Consider the following 21,329-nt stretch of genomic DNA (forward strand, 5'->3'; position numbering starts at 1 on the left):
GACAGTTTTTGCTGTCAGGCCTTTCATGGTGTGCAACAAATGTGAACAGCTGAAAGACTGACTGAGGGTCACTGTTATTTTCCAGGGTAAACTGCTCATTTATTAATTACACACTATATTTAAATCTTGCCAATGAAATTGGGAAAGTTACCAAGTTTAATCCATTAGTTTATAACAATTACTGTAGGAGAATGACTAAGCTTTACATTCAGGAAACCACACTGCAAAAAAGTGCATTTGCGTTGCCAGGAACTGGCATCCTGGAACATTCGCAAAAAAAAAATCAACAAATTAAAAATATTGTAACATCACAATTTCGAATTAAAAGGTGAAATGATGGTTTATGAGAAAGCTTAAAATGCAAGCTTACCTTCAGTGTTAAAATGTGTCATTCCTTTGCTGCTGGGAGTGATTGTATTTATAATTTTGGGATTTGTTCTACTTCAATAAATCACCTGGATTGCTGCATGGATACTCTATTCATATGAAGGACTATTAGAGAAACTGGGAAAAAATATATTTTATATAAATGCTGACATTTTGTTGTGTCATGTAGCTTCGTTTTCATAAGGTCAAATAAACTAAACTACCACCAAGACATCAATCGGAGGAAAAAACAGTGACGAGTTGTGGAATAATGTGCATCATCATTTATTTCAGTTCAAAATCCTAGCGTCCAAACCAGGTATGTGGTTAAAGGAAATAATTTCCTGTACAGTTAAGGTCAGCAAGGTCAAGTTAGGTACAGTGCCACTTGAAAGAGACCATCTTGAGGTGAGATGTCAGTGGTTCTGACGAGTAGACTTTTAATGGTGTGCTCCGACAACGGTGTTTCTGGTGGTCATGCTACATTCTCTCATGTTCCTTCCACTTCGCCTAAAAGAGGGATATTTGTCCATGAGGCGCTTAGGAGGTTCTGGACTTGAGGCCATGCACACGCAAGAATTAAAATTCAGTCTATCGAAGTCAGCAGGGAAAATATGACTAAAAAGGAACAACTGAACGTACTGTATTTTGGTAAACCACTGCTTATTCTTCCTACTGTACTCAAAAGGAAGCTGACATTTAGGATTAGTTTACATTAGCTACATCCTTAAATGGATATTATCAGTTCTGACCTTTGTCTACAAGCACAAACTGTGCATCTGTTAGCTCTGGGAAACCAGCATACATTATGTGGACTCAAGTTCATCATTGTCACAGTCTCGATAATGAAAACTCAGGGCTAGTAATTTTATCAGAACCCACCCACACTCTCCCAAATGTAGTGCCGTTCCCTCTCCCTCAAATCATAAGTCTGTAATGAAGCCCACAGACAGAGTATTACAAAACAAAATGAGAGCCATTAAGGAAAATGTTGAATGAAGTGACTGTACGCACCTCGCTGGTAAACATGTTGGTGGTGGAAACGTATTCTTGCAGCATTATAATGCATTAACTAACTCTTGTTAAATATATGTATATATTTTGATATATGTATACACAAACTCATGAGAAAAAACTTAAAAGTCTTAACTTTATTATATTTCGTTTTTAGAACCATGATAATGGTTTGAGACAAAAAGGGTAAATGCGAATAAAAATCAAATCAGGTCTCCTTTTTTCACCCATTCAAAATGTTTTTTTTTTCTTCTTTTTTTTTGTCATTGGTAGTAGTGACACTCAATTCAGGCATTTCGGACAGATCCCTTAATGATGGTTAGCAGGTCAGACGATGTTGACATGTGGTCCTTAGATAGGCCGTCCCCCTTGTTTCTCTCTCATCCAGGTATGGATCCTCTCCTTCAGTTCAGGGACTGTGGAATTAACAACAGATTGTGAGGAGCAGCGACGAAACTGACATCCACAACCTTACTGGCAGTAAATTCATTTGACATCCAGCTGTCCTTAAATCACTTGTCTTGAAACTAAAACTTGCTAAGTGCTTTGCGTTTCATCGCAAGAAATTGACTTTTGCACCTGCTCTTGCCTTCCTTGAACAAAACAGCTTCACATGTAAAAAGGCATCGTGTTGGGGTTACCTGACTCCAGCATGCTCTCTGTGAGTGGCTGTCTGTTGAACGGATCAGTGGGGGAGTTGAGCAGGTGGCGCAGGATGATGGCTCGGTCCATGATGTTCCCAGAGGGTAGCATCACGGGGTCAGTCATGAGTGTGTCCATCAGAGGGTCTGTTGCGACAGAGTTACATGTGTGTGTCAGATTAAGATCCAAACACTCTCCAAGCTTCAACTGCCAATCCTGGAGTTACTGCATAGAAAGTGAGCTTCAGCAGCAGCAGCAGCAGCACTGGCACCTGTCTTCCATCACAGTGACAGCTATTGTGTTTCACACTTGATCTAACTTTTTGTATTTATTTAAAGGCGAGGTAAAACAAACATCATAGCCTGCAACTTGTGTCAAGTCAAAGTCAAAAAAAAAAAAAAAAGAAAGAAAAAAAAAAATCCAATTATTACTCAAAAGCTTCGGATAAAGTGTGCCCTATATTGAAATGTCACAAGGGTGTTATAGTACAACGTGTGCATTACAAAAATAAAACCTGGCGTGGGAGATTTTAACCACATAGAAAGCCGATACTCCAGCCTCCTGTGCGGCACACTCCCATCAACTGTGGTGGGTTGGCTGGCATAACTGGCAATCAAAGGAGGTATGTGGGCCACGTTCTCTTTCTAGATTATATTAAGTCTGTGGTTATAGGATAGCCTTGCTCTAAGCTGTCTATATGACCTCTATGAGCTGCAAACCCCCCTGCAAATGTCTGGAATTCAACAGCAACATAGGCTGCTGAAGATCCCATCTGTCTGCACTGACTGAGGTCATGACCTGAGGTCACACCAGATTTCTAAGCAAGTGACATTTTCTGTTTGGGGCCAAAGATTCAGAAACTTACTCGATGCGGGTAAGGTCTCCACACAGAGAAAAGTTTCAAGTGTCAATTTAGACATTATAAATTTGATGTAAAACCTGTATTTAAAAGACCTTGGTAGATGCTCAGTGTAATGCTGCTAGAATAGTATTTGGAGATTTGAACTAATTATCTGAATAGGCTTGGGGCCTTTGTAGTATTAGCAACTATACAGAAAAAAGAGAAATTAGAATATGTACACTAGGCAGACTTATTGACCTTCTAATAACATGGGACTGAGTACATTGGAAAGTGGGTTGTAAGTACGGTTATCTCTACTGGATACACACATTTAAAAATTGCAGGTATGTTGCGTAAACACACTGTGGACAAACACACACATACATACATATACACACCTTTGAACTCATCAGGTGCATCACTGTAGTCCATTTCAGACTGGGAGTTCTTGGCGACTATTTCCTCCACCTTCTCCAATAGCAGCTTGAATTTTTCAATGGCGATGGAGGACTTGATTCCAGCCTTCCTCATTTTTGAGATCACCTCCTCAAAGAGCTCGCGGCTGTACGACCGCTGCACCCGGACCAAGAACAAGGAAAATTTATTACGGAGCTGCCAGAGAAGAGCGTCTAAAGTAATGTGAGTGTTCAGTACCTTAGCTGTGCGTTACTGTCATCATATTTAAGACTTAAGACAGTTATGTCTGCACATTTTTTCATAAACTGTGATACTGTATGCAACAAGCAGCAGCTTGGTTCATTGCACAACTTCTGCACTCCCAACATTACACTATGAACAATAATAATGGGCAAATTAGGAGATTAAGTGGTCACTGAAGTTTTACCATCCGAAGTAGTCTCTGCAAACAAATCACACATTCTCGACTGTCTACAGTCAACATCTACAGTGAACGCTTGAAACTTGTAACTTCACACATTAAAATAAAGTAATCTGCTGTGTTTGGAGCCTACATGCTTCCTCCTCCCATCATCTGGGTATTCATGATTAGTGGGGAAACCTCGCAGTGATAGGAAGGGTGAAACTTCTCTTTTGTTTTGTTATTAGGGTCAGCAACTATTTCTCTTTTACACACAAAGTAAGCTGTGAGTGAAAGTACTGTGTTTGTGATCAACTGTGCCAACCTGGTCATCTGCAATTGCTTTAGCAAAGCGGGCACAGTCTAGCTGCAGGTAGATGTCAGTCAGCTGGTCTAAGAGCTTCTTAGGCTCAAAGCCATATTTCTCAGGGTTCTCCACCTTCAGGTCCCGACACTTGGGCCCACAGAGCTGCTGGAGGTTAAAGTTCAGCATGGCAGCTAAACGAGGCCCCAGCTCCTGCATGAAAAAGAAGGCACCGTTTAGACTAGCTCGATGGGTTCATAATGACCAATGTAGGCAGATAATGTTGCCTTTACATTGGTTGTTACTGTATAATTGTGAATACATTTCCACTCATAGAGCCTAGAATATATGAAGTTCAAGTGTGACCACTTTTCAGAGGTGGGGGCAGCAGCACTCACAGGTCTGAGGAAAGGCTTCTGGACCTGCTTGGTGAGGATGTGGAACATTTCAACCGTCTCTGTGGCCAGAGCCAGATAGGAGCGAGACACCCGCTCATCCTGAGTCAGCTGGGACTGGCGACTCTGCTGCTGCTCCTGAGAGATTTGAGGGAAACACAAACAATACTATTATAAAACAGATAGTTCTGGTCCGTGATTATGACTGGCTGAGCTGCTTTTGAAGCCGTTGTAAAATATACTATAAACGCAGACCTGTGACTGCATTACATCACTATTAATGAGGTAAAGTATTATTTTCAAAATGCCAGATTTTGCTGTGAATTTTGATGTACTGGGTGAGCTAAGCATGGATGAGTGGTGGAAAGAGATGGACAAGATAGAGATAGAAGACAATAAAGAAAGGACACATGCTGAAATTAAGGGAGAAACTGAAGAGCTGGAGAAGTCAAGAAACTAAACTGGGACCCAGTGGGATTATTGTACATTTTGAAGCAGTGTGTTTATTCCATGAAACCTTGCCAGGTATATGAAGCAACTGTTGTATTAAAGCAATAAGCCCCATGAGGCCGTGGCCTAACAATGCTGCTTAGCTCTTCTAAAATCACTGTAAACCATGGCCTCTTGGGGCTGATTGCTTTGTTCTAATCTATTTTGCAACAGTCACCTTCTGCCAAGTTTCACAGTTTAGCACAAATGCAACTGAGATGATAATACGTCTCAGCTCACACAAAAACCACTTTGTTACCATTTAGTCTTTGTTGCTTCAATTTTTGTCACTTCAGCACTGTGAAGCCAAACAGCATTTTACTATTTAGATTCTGCTTGATTACTGTCCAAATGCATGTCATACCTGATAGATAAAAATAAGAGCCTGTATGTATGAGCACTGACCCTAGGCAGCTGCTCCCACTGCTCCTTATTCTTCATCTCCTCTTGAACCTCGTGGATACGCTTCAGGGACTCGAGGCTCTCGTCTAACAAGAAGGTGGTGTCATTAATCAGCATGTTGATGTAGCGCACAAACTGCTTGCCAGAGCTAGAGGGGAGGAAGCATGAAAGAAGATGGAAGAGTGGGTCAGGTTGGAACTGACCGAAGCCAGACAGCCACTGCCTCAAACCAAACTTGTGTCATTTTCTTCCATTACCAAAAGCAAACTCACTTGAACTCCTCCATGAAGGTGCCATGGTGGGCAAGGTTCTGCCAGAGACTCTTAAAGATAGTGCTGATATGGTACCGTATAGTGAACTTATCGTAGAACTCGCTGGTGGCGCCGGTATGCTCAACATCTGAGCAGAGGAGACAGTTTTTGAGTTAAAAATAAAAACATCCAAAGCTTATAATGAATAAAGGAGAGGGTCAGCGAATCACAGTGTGCACAGAACTCACCAGTGTAGAACTTCATGAGGGCAGGGACCAGCTGTTTGACAGACAACGGGTGGTTCTCCATCATTTCAGAGAATCGCTGAGTACGAGGCTGTACAGCAGGGTTGGTGACAAACAGCACCTCCACCAACTTGGCAATAAGGTAGGGGTTCCTGATGTAATTCTGGCTGCAGATGAACACCACCAAGAAGGTGACAATGTCCTGGACACACGGCTCATATAAAACCTGCGGAGAATACCTGGAAGACGGGAGGAAGGCATGGAACAAGCAGGATTGAAAACAGCTCAGTCTTTGCTTTCATGTGGAATGCGACAAGTGTGCAAGACTATAAACTTACTGCACAACAAAAAGCAGAAACTCTGCCACATCTTCAATGTAGAACTCGGGCAGAGCAGCAAAGCTTTTGGGAATCTCGGGGTTCAGTGGCAGCATAATGCTGTGAAAGGAACGAACAAGCAAATGAGGTGCTTACATCTTGATTTACAATACAATCTGAAGCTACACATGATGAGAGATGGACTTAAAAAATGCTTTGTGTGACACCACATCTGTGCCTTTACATCATTATCACAACAAAAAGTAACATGCTCCATCAGGACGACTCACTTGGGGTAGGCAGGGTCCACCATGCGAAGAATGAGCTGAATTACTGTGCTGTAGAACTGCAGACACCTGCGGAGCAGGTTCTCATCCAGAAGGCCCACGTCAGCACAAGCTTTGGCTCGCACCAATTTCTACCAGAACAAAGACACACTATACAGATCACACGTCTGTAAATATGCTCTGTCAAAGAACCCTGCATGTTTCAGCAAGCAGAGTCCAGTAAACTGAGAGATGACTATTTGCAGTTTGTTCCTTCAGACAGCAGGTGCATCTACAAGGATGTTAAACTGACCTTGAGCTGGGTTTTGCACCGTTTCAGCATCTCTCTGTGTCGACTAGCCAGGGGAGAATCTTTCCACTGGCTTTCACTGTTCTTCAGCTCCTCTACAGTCCTAACATGGTTAAAAAAAAAAAAAAAAAAAAAAACCACCATTAAAACACACAGACTGAGCATGTTATGAACACCAGTGTGTGCATGTGAGTGTGTGTGTACCTGTTCAGTTCGCGGATGGCTCGCAACCTGCGAATGTAGCGCCTGCAGCTCGGCAGGATGGACAAATGATGAGTGTGCAGCGTCAAGAAGAAACACTCTGTGGGGAACTTGGGTTCTGAGAACTTTGTGGGGTCTTCATCTGTCCATGTGAACAAATAAAGTCCATTATTTCTGATACACATACCGTCAAGTTAAACATCATTTTTTTTGCCTAAAGACTTTGTCATGTCACATATTTCGTATGTGGAAGGTTTTCCAGTGTTTCAAATCAAAAATGTAGGACATGAATTGTTGGCAGTTCAGCATGTGCAGCTGCTATTATTTTGTGAATGAATCCAAATAAAGCAAAGGCAATAAAAAGATGAAAATAAAAATAACAGATGTTTATCAACAATGTAGTTGACTTGAACAACCCCCCACCGCCAAACTCATTTTAAACTTCAAGCACAAAACATTTCCGCAAGAGCAAAACCGCCCTCACAATCATTTTATCTTACGCAGTTCAGTGAGCCAGCTCTTGAGCTCCTCCATGGTGGCTTTAAGACGCGTCTCCTCTGAGCTGACAGCAAGCCGACACCGTGGATGGAAAATGTAGTAGGGGTCCACCGTCTCCAGCTTGATCTTCATGCTCAGCTGTTGCAGCACCCATAAGAAGTTGAGCATGAAGCCGTCTGCAGACACCAGCTTATCATCAGTCTGGGAGATAAGAGGGTGAATTCAGAACAATTGCAAATTAATGGTCAAAGGTTGTGTCTACAACAGAATTTTTTTTCATTTTAAAAATGTCTGTCTGGATTGTGGCAGTGTGGTGACGCAAAATGACTTTTAACTCAGTTGGATGTTGACTAAATGACTTTTGCAACTTACCTGCATCTGGGCTTTCTTCACATTGTAGTTGACTAGAGCTGCCATGTAATTCAGAGCTGATTCACGAGTTTCTCCATTTAGTAGGATGTTATGGAGAATTTTGAACAGGTCACCCTAAAAAAGATGACAACTCATTTTAACACATAACTCTACATACAAAGCTATTGAATAAATGCATTATGAAGGAGACACTCACCCTCGCTGACTCCAGGTAGTGCTGCAATGACTGGCTGACGACTCGTGTGTTCTCCATGGTGATGGCCGGGCCAGAGAAATACTTGTCTCCTACTTTGGTCTAAAGAGAAAGAAAAGTGTTGAGTTAAAGATCCATGAAAGATGGAAGCATTACTGCATTCGCTCTGCTCTCCATTGTCACTTTTCCCAGTTTTTGGCAGGATCTTAAAGTATGAGAATTGATTGGCTTCAATTTGGTGCTACCGAGTTATTTTAATTATTCAACTGATTTGACAACTCACATCATCCTCAGCAAACACAGAGAGGCTGAAGAAGGCTCCCAGGTAGGACAGTCTCTGGATCTCTCTGCCACAACCAGGGCTCAGAGGTTTAGGACACCATAGAGGCAGTGACGTTGCCTGCACAGAAGAGCCATGACAAACACATATTAAATAGGGGTACACAGGTTTTTTTGTTGTCAATCGACAAACATATAACACATTTTAGTGGTACAGGTAACCATCCCATCACCCAAGATTTAAATTCCAGTCAAAGGCAGCATGTGTACGTCAACAGCAGTGGAAGACAATGAAATGACAATGTGTTCTTCCTGCTTACTCAATTAAGGTCACTGAGAAAAGCTCAATGCCTAAATGTGATTTAAAATGGATGTGCTGCAATTATGATATCAATAAAATAATCAATTACTACATAATTAAAAAGCAACTAAGTAATATAAACTCAGATCATAGAGGTCATAACGTCACTAAATATAGACCCAGTCCTTTTCCATATCCAGGGGAATTCTGTCCTGTTCTTCTGTGAAGCAGAGGGAAGACTTGGTGTCATGAATAAAATAAGCAGAACACATTTTTGTGTGCTGATGTCAACTGGCCATGCTGCTGTGATGGAGGTATAAACAACAAAGATAAAAACCAGACCTGCTAATAAAATCACACATCTCAGGGAAACACTTGAACTAAATTGGTGCCTTGGCATAAAAAAATAAGCGCCCTAAATAATCAGAGCCTTGAGGACATAAAGATGTACACATAAGTAACATGAACAGTAACTTTGGCCACACAACTGTGTACTCACCAAATTGCACACTGGGTGAGTCTTTCCAAACTTGATTTCACAAAGCTCAGCTAATGCCTGTAAAAACAGAACAAATCACAACTGAAACAATGCTTCAATTGACAGCTTCCTCAAACCCACATGTTCGCTTTACAGGTAAACTGGGTCACATGGTACAACCACCAATAAAATCAGAAAGGACTGCAACACAATGCAACACTCCTATGACGAAGTTCATCAAACACTGTGCTTCAATACACCAAATTCACAAAGGTCCCAAATCAGATTACAGAGGAGAAGCAGCACCATGGGAACATCATTATACTGCATAATTTAGCACATCTGCACACATATGGTACACACACTGCACATCTGGAGGTCTCTATCTACTGAGTCAACAGGTGATGTGATTTTAAACCCTGATACACTGCCATTGCAACTTCATTAAATCTCACTTCCTGCCTGGTAATGCAGTACAGATCAGGACCAGGACCTTCTTACCATGAGGGGGAATTTAAAGTTGTCACTGTCAAAGGAACATTCTTTCACTGCGAGAGCCAGTCCATGGAGGATGGGAATGAAGATCTGAAAAGCAACACAGCCAAAATATTGTGCATCAGTGCCATGTCAACTTTTAGAAGTTGTGGATGTTTGCCTGAATTATTGCAATTTCTTCATAACTGTGAAGGTACGAATGAGTATCAATCCAATTCTGTTCATGTACACAGACTCGTGTACAAAGTCAACTGCAGCCTCAAAGCTCCACACTTACTTGTAGAGATAGATTTAGTTTTTTAATCAAACTAAATATTCAGTGCAGCTCCAATAGCAGTGAATATGAGTGTGTGTGTGGGATGTCTTCTTGCCACACTGTGTGCTCGGATAGGTTTCAGCTTAAGTCTAAATGTGTATCAAAAATGAGACGTGCTTCCCACCTGTCTGAACACCTCGTCCTCCTGGTGGGTAATGCGTACCAGCTCCTGAATAAAGCCATATGGAAGGTTCCGACACAGCATATAAGGTACCAGCAAAGACTGCTGGAGAGGGCTCCTACATGTGGAAAACAGACAAGCATTGTGCTGAAATTTAATAAGTAATGTGTTTGGAGTACAGATGAAAGAGTAGTTGCCATGGAGACTTAACAAGAAGGGAACAGAATGTAACAGAAATATAATGACAGAAAAGAAAAAAGCCCAAAGACTGTCACAGTGTGTGGCTGGCTTTCTCACCGAGGCTGGGTCAGGGTGCCTTGCAAGACCAGGGCAACATTGGAAATACACTGAGAGCGAATGTTGCTGAGAAGCTGGCTGACGTTTGGTTGGCTACACATCTGAGAGAGGGATGGACAAGATAGGAGAGGAGGGAAATGGTTAGAGCTGTGATACAACTGTATGCTGTCAATTTCACAGAAACTCTCGTGTCTCTAGACTCTGTTGAATCACGGTGTTCTTTGACGAGCTGAACCTTGGCTCATTTGCAGACCATCTGGCCTACAGCTAGTCTCTGAAACAGCTAGTCTGTTCTTCTGTCCTCAGGACATTTTGTAAACCGTCTAGACATGGTCAGTAAGCAGAAAGGAAATTTTAAGGTGTTACAATACGAAGGATCATTATAATCTTAAAGGTCCGCTTTAATCTTGAAATAGGGTTTCTTTCTTTGTGAAAGGAAAAGGACACAAATACTTTTCCCATAAATCATTTGAATCGTTGAGACAATTCCTTGTCTCACAGATAGCCAGTTACCTTAGGAGCTTTCCTCTCCTCCATGCCAACACTGTCAAAACGCTCAATGAGGTAGTTCAGCATCTCTGTCTCTTTGCATGCTTCAATGGTGAAGCGGTCGCTGGCTGAATCGCAGGACATCCCCCCTCCACATGCACCAAGACTACAAACAAAAAGGTAAAAACAAAAACAGGAGCAGAGAGGGGCTCATTATGTGACAGAAAACCTCACAGCACAGAGAGATATAGCATCATGTATGTATGGTTATCAAACTCAAAGCCACTCTCAAGGGTCCTGAAAGAAACAAACTTTAGGGCATTAGTGATGGTATTGCAGCGTCTCAGTAGTGGGCTCTTGAAAAGGGGGAGGGGAAGAGGGAAAAAAAGATTAAATATTCAAGAGCCTTGCAGAAAGTCTCTGAGGCTGATATTAGGATTCAGCTCGCCACATGAAACTGACAAATACGGTGTTTAGATTGCTGTTAGTGGTCAGCTGTAACCACAAAACCTGTGTAAGAGCTGCTTCAAAGCATGACAAACCTTAAAAAGTAATAAACTCTCTTATTTGTCCATTAGACACAGGCAATGTAGGAATATCACCTCTGCCCTGGGTTACAAATGTTCTCAAAACTAAAAATGAAATCAACACAGGAGGTTATAATGTTAAGTAACAACGCAACTCCATCCATGCCTGATTCTCCTCAATAAAGACGAGATGCAAGTTGAACTAAACTTTAAATTAGAGCATGTTAGCGCAGTCCATCATAACGGACTCATGCTGAACTAAAGGGGATATCAAAAATGTTCCCTTTAAGTTTACATGCTTTCTCACTGTTGAAGATCATTCCTGTAGCCCAGGAAATGTCTTGAGTGGTGCAGGATTTTAAAGGTCAAGGGTTACAAAGTGGATGTATTCTATGGGGTTTCTGCAGCTCTGCAGAAACTATATTTAATACTTACCACCACATTATACACTAAATGTTATAGTTATGGGACCTTATGTCTGAACGTCTGACGAGCAAAACATACGGCAGAGAGTTACAGCACTCCTACAGCTTAGCCTACATCAGTGTATCTTCACCGCTCTACCCTGGTGTGTTTGTGTGCAGTTAGTGTTAAGCCTCCTGGGCCCACTGGAACATGCAGTGGACACATAACTGAGCAAGCACGCACAAACAAACACACACCGTGCAGCGGTGTACCTGGACCCAAACTGAACCCGTGCAAAATCCTCCTCCTCCTCAGAATCTTCATCACTGCTGTCCTGAGACATGTCAGAGAGGGCATAGAACAGGAACGACAAGGGGCTAACATGACGAGGAAGAGAGGGAGAAGTGAGGGGAGGATTAGAAGAGAAGAGGATGTTGTGCAAGCAAGAGGAGACAGAAGGGAAGTGAAACAACATGAAGACAATGTGGAATGGTAACAAGTCAGAAGAAAGGAGGACAAGAAGAGGGGAGCACTAAGGAAAGGATGCTGGAGGGTTGCATGCTGGCTTGAAGACAACTTATTGTGCTTTTTTTAAAATATTCATTGATGCCATTTTGTCTGCAGCTTTTACACACTGTAAAACCGATAACTGAACTGAGTGTCACAATCACTCATACAGCTTCTCTTGAGCAAAGAGGCGTAAGCCACGACCTCCGTGCTCCAGAATTTCATACCAATGTTGGACCTATAAAACATGTTTGTGAAACTATACCTAATATTAGTTATTTGCCAAGGAGTTACAGCTTTTAAAATGGTAGGTGTTAGCAAAAAGCAGCCTTAATAATGCAAATAGACCCGTATTTCTGTTAATTGTCTGAACACACCATGCGTTAGTAGGGCTGCACTGAATAATGCAAAGCTTCATTCATTACGTTCACAATCTAAATCATCATTCAAATGCTGCACAGCTTTTTTTTGGGCATGTCTATTTATTCTGTTTAAACCTGGTATTTCTGCACAGTTGCAGATTTAAAAATGAGCACTGACATTATTAGTATTATTAGTATTCATAACACCACACTATTTGTAGAATTAGATTCCAGTGGAGGCTGAATCGGACGGGCTCCCACTCGTGTGAACCCATTTTCTATAATTCCAGCGTTGTTGTTTTTAATCTAACAAAATATTCTGCTTCAATCCATATATGCTGCCGTTTAGCCTTTCAAAAACAACATTTTCACCATGGTCAAAAAACTGTTTGCTCTCCAGCTTGCCGTACCCAAAGGCACGCAGGCGCCTCGATTATCAGTATCACAGCAATCCAACAGCACCACAAATTACATTTATATAACCACACTAACAAGAAGCTATTTTTGGCTCTTACTCATTTAATCCGATCAATCACTTTATTCAAATTGAGGATTTTGTTGGAGGATTTTTCCTTTTTTTTTTTTTTTTTTTTTTTTTTAAGGAGATGACAAACAGTCAGTGCCATTGAAACCTTGAAAACAATTCAAAATCCATGTTCATTAACTTTTTACACCAGCAGTGTAAAACTTATCCAGTTGAGATAATTATAAACTTCTGTAAATGAGAACTGACTGCATGAATCTTAATATATGAAGCAAAGTATACAACAAAAGGGATCTAACTAAAGGTGGAGTTCAGACTTTTAGTTCACACCCAACCTCAAGTCTGGCTGTTAAGGTTTTAGTATGTTTGCTTGCGTGTGCACCACAAACTGACATGCAAATGGCAGATGAGATACCTAGATGGTGGGATCCGGGCAGCAAAGGCAGCTTGTCGGGTATTCGATCTGGGAGAAGGGGGCACCACCATAGTTGGTGTGGAGGAGGGTTGGCTGCGAGCCCTAGGTGAGCTCAAGGAGAAGGACTGAGGGCTGGGTGGTGGCACAGGAACTGGGGTATTGGGAGGAACAGAGGGCCCTGCAGGGCTAGCAGAGAGTCCAAAGGAACTAAATCCTCTGTTACCCAGGCTAGATGGGGAAGGAGCCCCCCAGGGAGAGGTGACTGAGTAAGGCCGATAGCGCTGGGAGATGGGCATGGGGGCAGAAGGGGGGTTGAGAGTGTGTCTTGGAGTAGCAGTAGCAGGGGAGCTAGAGGGTGTAGAAGGTACAGAGGGTGTTGTAGGGGTGGGGAGAGATGGGGAGATCCTCTTGGCTGCGTCCAAAGTCATCGAGTGAGGACTACCACACCCATACAGACTGTGGACAACATTGATGAGACGATGATTGGCAAAACTCATCTAGGAACAATGTCTTTAAAAAAAAGATCAAATCAAAATTGGAAAAACTCGAAAAATTTAATTAAATTTCAATACATCACACCTTCGAGGAGGAGAGCAGGGGGCCTATTCAGAGCTTTGATAAGTCTCTGGGAGTTACAGTCAGAGCTCATTATACTGAGTGAAGGTACTTGCCTGGACAGAGAGCTGGCTCCAAAGGACCCTGCACTGGGGCCCATGGGGCTGCCACCTTGACTGGAGGGCTGCACCAGCGTCAGACGATGGTCAGGGGATTTGGCTGCTGCAATTGGCTGAGAGGTGGCAGTTAAGCTGGCGAAGGGGTTGTTGACACGTGACTGGGTGGACATCATTAAGACTTCCATCAGGATCTGACCAATCAGGTCTTTGAAGTCAGAGTATACTACACAAGGGGGAAAAATGATAACAGTCAAGTTATCGAATGTGGGAATCTGTCAGTCGTAAACAACACTTTGCTTTCTCATTGAGCAGGGTCATTCAGCTATTTATGGCGACCGAGATAAAGACGATATGCAGTGACATACCATCTTTAGGGTTCTGGTGGAACTCTGCAGCCAGTGAAGGGAGAAAGATGACATCTCGATCCTGCTCCTTCCATGATACGCGGAGGATCTTACAGATGAGCAGCAGAGCCTGTTCTTCTGAGACATCTGAGTTTGTAGAGGTTTCCTGGTGCGGAAAGAGAGCGAGGACAGTGAGGGTTTGATCACAATCTGGAGCCATTCACGGAGTAAATGCCAAATGGACCAGCATTACTCTGATTCTCAAGATACTCATTATCCTTTGATCGCTATGGCTTATCAAGAGTCAAGTATGCATCAATGAACTGAAATAAATGAAAATGAAACCACGAATAGCATCTATGGAAAGTCCCCAATTGCCTTCCTGTAAATACCAAAAGACTTAATGACACCAATGTTCATTTTGACAAGAATTTTAAATATAAATTTAGTCTTAGTCGCTTTACTGATAATTTTGTACTTTTATTCAAGATTTGAATGCAGGACTTTTACTTCTAACAGTATTTTTATACTGTGGTTTTGCTACTTCTGCTGAGGTAAGAGATCTGAGTTGTTCATCCACCACTTGAAGGTTATTTTTCCAGACTGTAAATGTGTATATCTACAAAACAAACAAACAATATTTAATGGTCTCTGCATGTTTGGTTGCACAAAACAATCTCAGTCAACATTATTGATGTTATAGACGTCACAGCAATCAAATTATCAGCCTGTGAAGGGCTCCTCTGTCACTGCACCCTGTGATGAATTGTAAGGAAAGGTCACAGTCTGCTGGTGCTTCACCTCACAAAACAAAGTTTTTATATATTACTGAGGTCTTCTTCTGAGTGTGGCGTCATGTTTCATTCAGCAGAACTCCGACATAATCAATCATCATTAATAAAAAAGTGTCAGCTGTGTCGTTAAGGCAGACAAGAACAATCTGGAAAACATCATGTTTATTCACTTCAAACGGAGCTAAAATTAACACAGAATTATTGTAAATGTTCGCAGAATAAGTTAATGTCTGTTTATGAGTTGTAAGAAATCATAAATTATCTTTTAGAAGATGTTTACGGCCAGCTCAGCTCCCTTAAATTCAACAATTTGTTAACAGAGCAAGTCGAGCTTGTCACCAATGAGCCCTAAATCCACATGGAACCACAAGGTTAATCAACATTAACTATACTCCTGAAAGGGAATTAACATACTGTAAATGTTATTGCGTCAATCAAAATACATAACTGATATTCACCTTGGAAGACCCCGCCCCCACCCTTCTTTGTTTGAGTAATATTCACTGCTGCTGTTTACCTTTTCAGTCAAGTTCCTCTTCTCCCTGCGATCGCTATCCTCCACCTCCATGTTCTCTATCCCTGAGTCCACATCCACCTGGGACATGCTGGAAAAAGACAGAGAGGTGCAGTTAGTAAGTCTCTTCATCCACAAGCAGACCACGCTGACACTCGATCCTTGATGTTCCACATGAAGTGCCGTATTTGTCTAATCTCTTTAAAAACAAATTTCATAACCTCATTTCGAAAGAGCAAAACATGTGGCCATGCTACAAAAACAAGCATTTTTACTAATGTTTGCTACACACAATGCAAAGACAAGCATACCTTTCTGAATTAATTTCAGACAGGATGAACTGGCTTTTGAATATTATTATACCTTTACATAGAAATAACCCATGATATTCACTGCATTACTGTGTAACACATTTATATGTATTTTTTGGTGTGAAACATGAAAATCTGTCGCCACTGGATATCTATTGTAAATCATATCATTCAAGCTGCCCACTGTCTCTGTTCTCTGTGACAGAGAAAACAACGCATTTTTCAACAGCCACCTTTCAAGCCCATAGAAGAGGAGTATCTGAGAGTGAAAACACAGATTTTACATGGAGTACAGTTTTAATATGCATTTTTAAATTATTTTTAAGCCTTTGCACTGGGTGGTACAATACACCACTGAAAAAGCTCTTACCTCTTTTCACAGGAGGCAGTGTCAATGTCCATGCTCTGCGATCGAGACAAGCTCTGGGACTGAGTCTCAAGGCTGTTGGAGGGTGAGCTGGAGAGGGAGCTCACACCCTCGCTGCTCTGACTTCCATATGCCACCCCTGCAAAGGAGAAAGCTGATTAAAAGCCATGATCTTACTGCGACTGAAGGGCTAGACAAAACAGCCTTTTCATAGTTGTACACAAATCATATCATGACCAACAGTTAAGTGAAATAGACTCTGTATACACTGGTTATGTCTGAGAGAATATTCATCACAAACACTTGAACATGTAATAAAAGCTTGCATTACTGCCACAAAGACAATCACAAATTTTAACCAATTCTGGAAAGTACCACAGTCCGTAGAAGCCCTTAAAGGTAGTGTTGCATAGCAATAGCACAAAACCCAACATAAAATTGTCACTGTACCCATATATGGCTAACTAGAGTATTTTCTAGAGCAGCAGCAAAAGGCAGCATCAATTCACACTCAGCAGGCCGACAACAGCTTCCCTTAAACAACAAGCTGCTGCTTTTTGATGTCACTCAGGGTGCATGACTGGTTCCTGCTGCTCAAATATCAAGGTCACAACTATAAAGGTCTGTTTCAGTATTGCGCTCAAAGTCAAATAACCAACGTTGTTTATCATCACGCCTCAGAGATGTGTCTAAACTATAGATCACAACTGAGGTTGACAATAGTAACAGTGACAACCAGAAAAAACTGACCTGATCTTGACATGTTAACATCAATCCTTAACCACAACATTTAACCTTAAGTCTTTGTTGCAATAATAACAATCATTACAAACTGGCTCAATACATCCCAGAACCTATAGATCTTATTTGGTTCTTACCAGAGGTGCCCATAGGGGATGTGGCAGGAGTACCACTGTGGACATTGAGCCCCAATGATTGAGAGGCAGCTGGTGGCAGGGGCTGGGGTGCGGCACCTGAGGGTCCAGGGAGGGGTCCAGGGGGTGTCTCCCTCTGTGGGGACGTCAGGGGTGTGCTGAGAGGGGTGCTGGGCTGTGACGTCTGTCCACCTGCCAGTCGTGCCAGTCGCCTTCTGCGAATCTTGAATGAATACACCAGCAGATTTATTTATTCAGTCAAGGTACTATGGAAGCTCACTGTACAGCCCTGCATAATATGGGCTTGTATTATAGTAAAGGCTGCCAAAATGTATATAGACCAAAAAATAATTTGCCATATTTTATTCTGGATAAGTGATTGGCTCCATCAGCCTGGATAAGATAAGGAATGTAAGAAGATAAGTTCATTTACATTATCCATTTTTGTTAATGAGCCCCAGACAGAATACACTCATCGGTTTAATAGAAACGTGGTCTTAATCTTAAAAAGACAGGCCTTGTCGAATCGATACAACGTAATCTACATTACGAACAAAGCCAGATGTGAACATAAATCGTCCTAAATCGTGCAACTCAGCTGAAGACCTTAACTGTAGATAATCAACACACTCAGTTGCAAGTTGATCGAGTAGCTAAATACTAGCACAAGGGGACGAAGAGAAAATACTTCATAAAATATTATGTGTTTATGTGTGAAAGGTTCAAGGGGAACGGCTCAGTGGCCAAACACTCGGCCCACAGATTGCACAATGGTGGCCCGGTGTGTTTTTTATGCTGAGTCGTCTCGCAGGCTAATTTTTGTCTGTTAGCAAAACAACGTTAGAAGCTATTAGCTAGCTTACCGCAAGAAGATATGTCATATCATCTCGGTAAACAAAATGTAATATGATCTGTCATAATATAACGCGTAGAAAACATCTGTCACATGAAAAAAACCCAAGGTATTTACATGAATGAAGTTGTTTTAAATGAAAACAATGTTATCCATGGGCCAGCTTGTGCACAGCCTCTAGCATTAGCTACGTTAGCTAGTTAGCACTGTGTCCATTAAATTAACGTACTGGCAAAGGTGACAGAAACATACGTCCCACATCTAAATTCTAGTTTGTTCACCCGGCTGTATTAACTGACTGACTAAAGAAACACATCATGAGTCGCGTTGGACTACACGTACTTAAGTATGTTGGTGACGAGCTAAATGTGGGGTTTTATCGCGGATGCATTTCTTCAATTTAGACTATGCTAGCCTCTGAGCTAGGTTAGCTTTAGTAGCAAATCGGCTAGTGGCAAGAGCGTTTGAAATGAAGTCCGAAGGACAGGAACATATTAGAAAACGTAAGTCTTGATTGTAACGTTAGCAAAATAGAGCTAAGTTAATTATCGACACTCATTTTGAGCGTTTTTCCATTGTCACCTTACCTCGTCTGCGCTCAACTCCTCCATCGCATCTAAGTTAGCTAGCTATTTCACTTTCAACTGCTTTAATGTGTGCCAGCCAGAGCCAGCTAGCTAGCCTGTATTAGAACTAAATATGCATAGTCTAACTCGTTCAACGAATATGTGTCAGTCTTGATTGTCTTCAAGATAAAAACTAGGACACCAGTTTACGGAGGGTGGCAAGATACAGTTCCACCAAAAAGTCTCTCGTTTGCTAATTTCCTACCAAGAATGAAACAAAAAGAAAAGTAGCTGGCTATTATACGTCAAAATACAACAGCGGCCATTTTGGTTCTACACTATGTCACGTGACTTAAAGGACTAACGTTACTGGAGGAAGTGTGAAGCTTCAGTGGATCACACAGATAAATGCATTTTATGCAAACATTTATAAATGCAAGTAGCGCATTGTGCAGTTATTATTGTGTTTGTCTGTGTGCATCAGCCGTCTGTGTAAGCCCCGTTGTATAATATCAAATATTTATCATATCACAGTTCCGGCCTCATTATCACCTGTGGGATGAATGATGACACAGGCCACATCTATGAGTAAGCATGTCATCAGAAAAATTAGTCTGTTTATTTTACTAAAGGTAGAGTGACAAAAAGAAATGCATGAATAACAAAACATACCACTTGTGATTTCTCTCAAACCCCATTTTATTATACAAAAGTCACATAAAACTGTGTTCCAAAGACCCTACACCTCACTTTCTGTTGGACATCAGGCATAACTGTGTCTACATGAATGAGGTCATTCTTTTATTTATTTATTTATTTTTTTTTTTTTTTTTTACAAATAGCTCTGCCAAATGTCAGATGGACAGCACAGGCCAATGCAACGAAAATGCATGTCTCAAATCTCTCATGTCAAACAATCAACATTTGTAGAAAACACGTTTGCACTAAACACAGACAACATCTATTTTTTCAGCCGGCTGAAAAGACTCAAAAATGGACCTGATGGTTTTTTGTTTTTTTTTTGTTTTGCCTGAGGCCAAACACGGAGATACACACCAGTATAGCTAAGTGTATGACAAAAGTAGTGCAGTGATGCCATCTAGTGGTCTTCATCCATACTCCGAGGAAAGAAATACCAGAGGTCACATTAAATAGACAATACAGCAAACTCAACTTTCAGTGTGATTTTGTTCATCAGGGTTAGGGTGAAGGATGCACTACATGATGATTTAATCACAGAGTAACGTCTCGAGAAATACTTTCATTCCTCTTCACTCATTGACTTTCTTCTTAAAAACCTGCTTGCAGACTTCTCCTTCACAGTACAGCTCCTGAGGAGGTGGCCAGTCATAGAGATATTTAATTAATATGATGTTAAATCAATTTAGTTTGTGCATTATGAGGAATAAATGTGATTAAATTGTTCAGATTCTCGTTCTTACCAGATGTAGCTTGTCCTCTTCAATCCAGTGAGCCCAGCCCCGGTTCTTCTTCTCTCCAGTCTGTTCACACACCAGTTTATTCCCCTCCCAAGTCACCAGTGACTGCACAGATGGCGGAGAAGAAGATGGAGAGTAAATCAAGTCAAGGTTTTTCTAACCTGATATCACAAAGTGTGTTTAAAAGGGCTGCACGTAAAACAATAATGAACGTCGGCAAAATGTAGAAAAATATAGAACCTGAAATAAAGCAAATGTAAAACTTTTGAAACAGAATATTTGAATATTAAAAATAATGTTGAAAAATGAGGTAAGATACAACAATATAAAATATGCACCTAAAACTGCTGTACATTCATATCTGGATACAGTTGAAAAAAAAAAACAAACCCTTCTGCCATCTACAAAACACTTGCAATCATTATGCTTATCCTCACTTTAAACACACATTTGGCTGCCATCAGCCGCTCATCTTCACCTTGACATGTCTGTTGTCCAGCCCCTGGGTGAACTCCTCAAACTCCTCACCCACTCTGAAGGAGATGGTGTAGTTTCGGAAGGTGCTGGCCGTTTTGATGTGGAACTGGTCCCCCTGCTGCTCAATCACCTTCCTCTGCTTCAGCTTCAGAGCAATCTTTCGCAAGTACGGGCTGATACCTGGAACAGCCAACAGACGAGTGTTGAACAGAGATCAAATCTGGTGAACAAACTCACCCAGAGGGTACAAACACATTCTCTGCGTCGCCATAAACAGCACTGCCACAAAATCACAGCCAAATTCTTCCTCCTCCAAAATATGGCAATTTATTACACTCCAAGTGCTTTATGTACTGTTGTATGATGTTATATCTGCGTGCATTTAGAGCACAGTTTAAGTCAGAGCAATAGAAAAGCAGAGATCCCAAATCAGTCATATAACACTGTTTGATTAAAACATGCTGTAAAGACTTACCCAGTGCAATCATGTAGCCCTCCAAGTTGACGTTGCTGGTTATGTCCCATGTACCACAGAGGCTGGCTGGCATTTTGGCAACGCGTTTTTCTCCTTCGTTTTCTTCTGAGATGTGTGGGTGATTTAAAGTGGGATCCTCAAACTGCCAGGCTCATGAGGGGTTCAGCAAAGAGACTGCTGTTTGGTGCGAAACCTGCAGGTATAAAGGTAAGTGTGCCCTTAGCTCATTCGCTGTCACCTT

At 41.6% G+C, this 21,329-nt stretch overlaps 2 protein-coding genes across 4 annotated transcripts; both read right to left on the minus strand.

The window, feature by feature from the left end:
- Positions 1-635: 635 nt before the first annotated feature.
- Positions 636-19,034, minus strand: ube4b (ubiquitination factor E4B, UFD2 homolog (S. cerevisiae)). 3 transcript variants are annotated; one of them, XM_076740756.1, is made up of 29 exons: positions 18,719-19,034; positions 17,282-17,501; positions 16,407-16,542; positions 15,729-15,816; positions 14,439-14,583; positions 14,071-14,296; positions 13,400-13,855; positions 11,904-12,008; positions 10,724-10,865; positions 10,211-10,311; positions 9,917-10,031; positions 9,483-9,566; positions 9,003-9,059; positions 8,207-8,323; positions 7,927-8,025; positions 7,731-7,844; positions 7,361-7,559; positions 6,864-7,002; positions 6,663-6,762; positions 6,374-6,501; positions 6,105-6,203; positions 5,770-6,005; positions 5,543-5,669; positions 5,274-5,418; positions 4,383-4,517; positions 4,006-4,197; positions 3,262-3,436; positions 2,022-2,168; positions 1,503-1,796 (listed from the first exon to the last, which is right to left on the minus strand). In XM_076740756.1, exons 1-29 carry the CDS (start codon positions 18,740-18,742, stop codon positions 1,732-1,734), a joined length of 4,116 nt encoding a protein of 1,371 aa, XP_076596871.1. In that variant the 5' UTR covers positions 18,743-19,034; the 3' UTR covers positions 1,503-1,731. The 3 variants fall into 3 exon arrangements, with proteins under 3 accessions (XP_076596869.1, XP_076596871.1, XP_076596870.1); XM_076740755.1 differs by having other exon boundaries at positions 11,889-12,008; XM_076740754.1 differs by lacking the exons at positions 11,904-12,008; positions 13,400-13,855 and having other exon boundaries at positions 636-1,796.
- A 794-nt stretch (positions 19,035-19,828) lies between these two features.
- On the minus strand, positions 19,829-21,272 carry rbp7a (retinol binding protein 7a, cellular). Its single transcript, XM_076741014.1, has 4 exons — positions 21,089-21,272; positions 20,615-20,793; positions 20,140-20,241; positions 19,829-20,028 (listed from the first exon to the last, which is right to left on the minus strand). The coding sequence occupies exons 1-4, from the start codon at positions 21,159-21,161 to the stop codon at positions 19,969-19,971; spliced, it is 414 nt and encodes a 137-aa protein (XP_076597129.1). The 5' UTR covers positions 21,162-21,272; the 3' UTR covers positions 19,829-19,968.
- Positions 21,273-21,329: the final 57 nt, after the last annotated feature.

This window comes from Chaetodon auriga, chromosome 10 (assembly GCF_051107435.1).
Source record: "Chaetodon auriga isolate fChaAug3 chromosome 10, fChaAug3.hap1, whole genome shotgun sequence".
Lineage (NCBI taxonomy): Eukaryota > Metazoa > Chordata > Actinopteri > Chaetodontiformes > Chaetodontidae > Chaetodon > Chaetodon auriga.